Source organism: Pocillopora verrucosa, chromosome 9 (assembly GCF_036669915.1).
Source record: "Pocillopora verrucosa isolate sample1 chromosome 9, ASM3666991v2, whole genome shotgun sequence".
NCBI classification, from domain to species: Eukaryota; Metazoa; Cnidaria; class Anthozoa; order Scleractinia; family Pocilloporidae; genus Pocillopora; species Pocillopora verrucosa.
In genome coordinates, this window is record NC_089320.1 from 1,207,198 (window position 1) to 1,210,108 (window position 2,911).

The following is a 2,911-nucleotide window of genomic DNA, read 5'->3' on the forward strand; positions in this document are numbered from 1 at the left end:
GTTGAATGATTTTGATTGGTTCCTATATATGTTATAATAGAGGACAGACGCATAGATGACGTCACCGCTAACAACATTTTGCCTTTTTTGTAACAATAAACAGATAGATTCTATGTTGCAGTGGGTCTGTACCATACATTTTCGAACACTTGTTAGCCACTGGTTAGTTTCTTTTATTTTCAAGAATCATTTATCCACAACAATTCAGTTGATCGACTCGTTCGTTTATTGTTTCATTCATAAGTTGATCTTTAATTATTCCCCAATTGGCTTTTCTTCGACTCGTTCTGTTAAGTACCTGCGTTCCGAGTATCCCTAGAAATGAACAAAAGGAGTTCTGTGAGCTTAGATAAAGACAATTGTGCTTAATAGACTTATATTTATAGGTTCACTTTCCCCAAATCAGTTCCAAATTCTTTAAATCATATTTGTTCTTTCAAATCCATATTTATACCTTCAAATCCATATTTATACACATCTGCAGGACCACCTCAATGTATTGTTATCTGTATAGTATCTGCTACATATTTTGCGTTTGCCTTTGAAACAACCGAGACGTCCTGAAAAGATTTTCGAAAGAAAGAAAACGAATGAATCAAAACAAATTAAACGAAGCAAAAAAGAACATAAGCAAAAACAAACAAACAAAAACAAAAAAAAAAAAAAAAAAAAAAAAAGCAAACAAAAGTGGAAATAAAAAGGAAAACAGAGCAGATGCATGCAATTTAATCTGCCTTTACACTTTACTTACGAGCTCGATATCTATATCTATATCGCCCCGTGTCTTCCAATTCTAGAGGAAAAAGGGATAAAACATCTGTTTGTAAAAATAATATTTCATGTTTCGGGACGAGGAGTGGAAAGATGGAGAGGCGGTGATGGAGTATTTGTGTTTGCCTGAGACTAAAAACGGATTGTGAAACTTAAATTAACCATCCGTTCAGTTATATCCACTAAAGCTTGAGTATGTTTTAAACCCAATGAAAACTTTTCTCTTCAAAGAAGCTTCTTAAAGCGACGTTTGTTGAGTTCACAGTTAGCCAATCTAAAGAAAAAAGTTAGTGACTACTTGAAGCTATGGAAAACACACTTTATCAGTACTATTTCTGATGATGTGAATGCAGTATTACTTTACACAGAATTTATTTTAAAAGGGGTCCGTCGTGGAATTTAGTGCACCCTTATATATTTTTTTTTTCTGGGAGGGGGGGAGGTCTAACTTGTTTGTTATTCGTGACAGATCAGAGAAATCTCAACAAAGTAAAATTGCAAAATTTTCTTAGTAATAAAAATTATGTTGATTCTTACCAGTTTTTATGAAGTTATCTCTGAGTTCCTCTTCCGGATCTTCCAATGGGGAAAAAATTGATGATTATGAACAATTAAACAGAATTAAAAAAGGCAGAAAACTCACAAAATCATGTTTTAGATAAAGTTTCAATTTCATAAAAATTAAGCGGGTCATTCATTAACTTTTACTTGAAGTCCATGTGCACGTTTATTCGTTGTATGTCCAATCGTAAAATGCCACATCATTGACAACACAATATTTAACACTATAATCACGTTACTCAGTAATATTACAACAACAATACATATCATCAGCAACAATAGATTTCTAGCAACTATACGGTCGAATTCCATTTTGTAAGGGGTCGATATTTATTGGAGGATTTTGTTTGTGTCAATATAACCCATTTACCTAATCCCCTTATAAGGCTCTGTAATATTATTCTGATCTCCTTTCATTAGCGGTTCATCGGCAGTCAATTTCCTTTGGCACTCCCTTTATATTGTGTTGGCGAAGATTGACCTCGTCCGTTCTCCCTGAAAAGCATGTGATCCCCTACAAAATAAGACGGTCCCCCGCGTTCCCCCTGGCGTAAATCGTGACTGTTTCCCTTAAATGATCTCCTCCACTCTCAATCACTTGCAAGTTATAAATGAATATAAATGCTTTCCATTTTTATAATTAAGCTTATGCTCTCTGGCTGAAACGGAGAATGTGATGAAACGAGAAGTATCTTAAAACCCAGCCGGAGCATCAGCAACCATTTTTTCTTTCATCTTACTTCTTATCTTCCCAAAAATAGCCATGAACAGGTCATTCAAAAGATGGTTTATGCGTCGAAAAACATACGATATTGGTGACTTGAAAAAAATGTTTGCCATCATTATTATCGTTACTATTATTGTTGTAGTCTTTGTTATCTTCTGATTCCTGCACAGATGCGGAAAATTAATCCCAATGCATGTTTTGCCATTGGGATTAGCTACTTTTTTCAATGCAGCGAAGCGTTATGAAAAAGCCCTGGGAAAGAAGTGCAAATTAAAATGGTAAAACAACCACCGGAAACTTTTAGGAGAGATCGTTGTGGGCGTTGCACTCGCTGACGACATGTAACAAGTCGAAGTTAGATTTACTAGAAAAGGTCAAGTATTATGACAAAACAATTTGTTTCATGCTATGAAATAGAAACTAACCTCTTAATTTCCCATCCTCCCTCTCAAAGTAGGTCTTCGCAAAGACGATGGAGAACAAAACAAGAAGAAAGCCAAGTTTCAGATACATTCTGCTGTCTCGGTCTACGTTTGTTCGTGCACGCCAATGGACAGAAGCCCTACAAAAACTTCTTTATATAACACCGAGCGGCTCTTAAAACTGAATAATGCAAATAAATTAAACCTGATATGGTGATGCTCTTGACCTTGTGTCCGTATTTGAACAACTGTAAGAGCCATGTTTTAGTTATCTTATCGATATATCTGGCCACGTTCCACAAAGAGGTAAGAAGAGCATAACTTCAAATATATAAAGTTATTCGTAAAATTTCCTAATGAAGCTGTTTCATCTGCTTTGGGGTTCAAAGAAGTGAATTGTATTACTTAAAAGAAATTAGGTCCGAGGTAA

At 35.1% G+C, this 2,911-nt stretch overlaps 1 protein-coding gene across 1 annotated transcript; it reads right to left on the bottom strand.

The window, feature by feature from the left end:
* Positions 1-203: 203 nt before the first annotated feature.
* On the bottom strand, positions 204-2,634 carry LOC131771347 (uncharacterized). The gene is made up of 5 exons (XM_059087128.2): positions 2,485-2,634; positions 1,309-1,347; positions 752-793; positions 455-560; positions 204-315 (listed from the first exon to the last, which is right to left on the bottom strand). Exons 1-4 carry the CDS (start codon positions 2,570-2,572, stop codon positions 469-471), a joined length of 261 nt encoding a protein of 86 aa, XP_058943111.2. The 5' UTR covers positions 2,573-2,634; the 3' UTR covers positions 204-315; positions 455-468.
* Positions 2,635-2,911: the final 277 nt, after the last annotated feature.

Excerpts from the sequence above, each read along its gene's own strand:
- LOC131771347 (XM_059087128.2), bottom strand. The coding sequence starts at position 2,572 with ATGTATCTGAAACTTGGCTTTCTTCTTGTTTTGTTCTCCATCGTCTTT. Across the intron at positions 794-1,308 it reads AGATAACTTCATAAAAACTG|AATTGGAAGACACGGGGCGA; the intron begins GTAAGAATCAAC and ends TTTTTCCTCTAG. Across the intron at positions 561-751 it reads TAGATATAGATATCGAGCTC|GACGTCTCGGTTGTTTCAAA; the intron begins GTAAGTAAAGTG and ends AAATCTTTTCAG.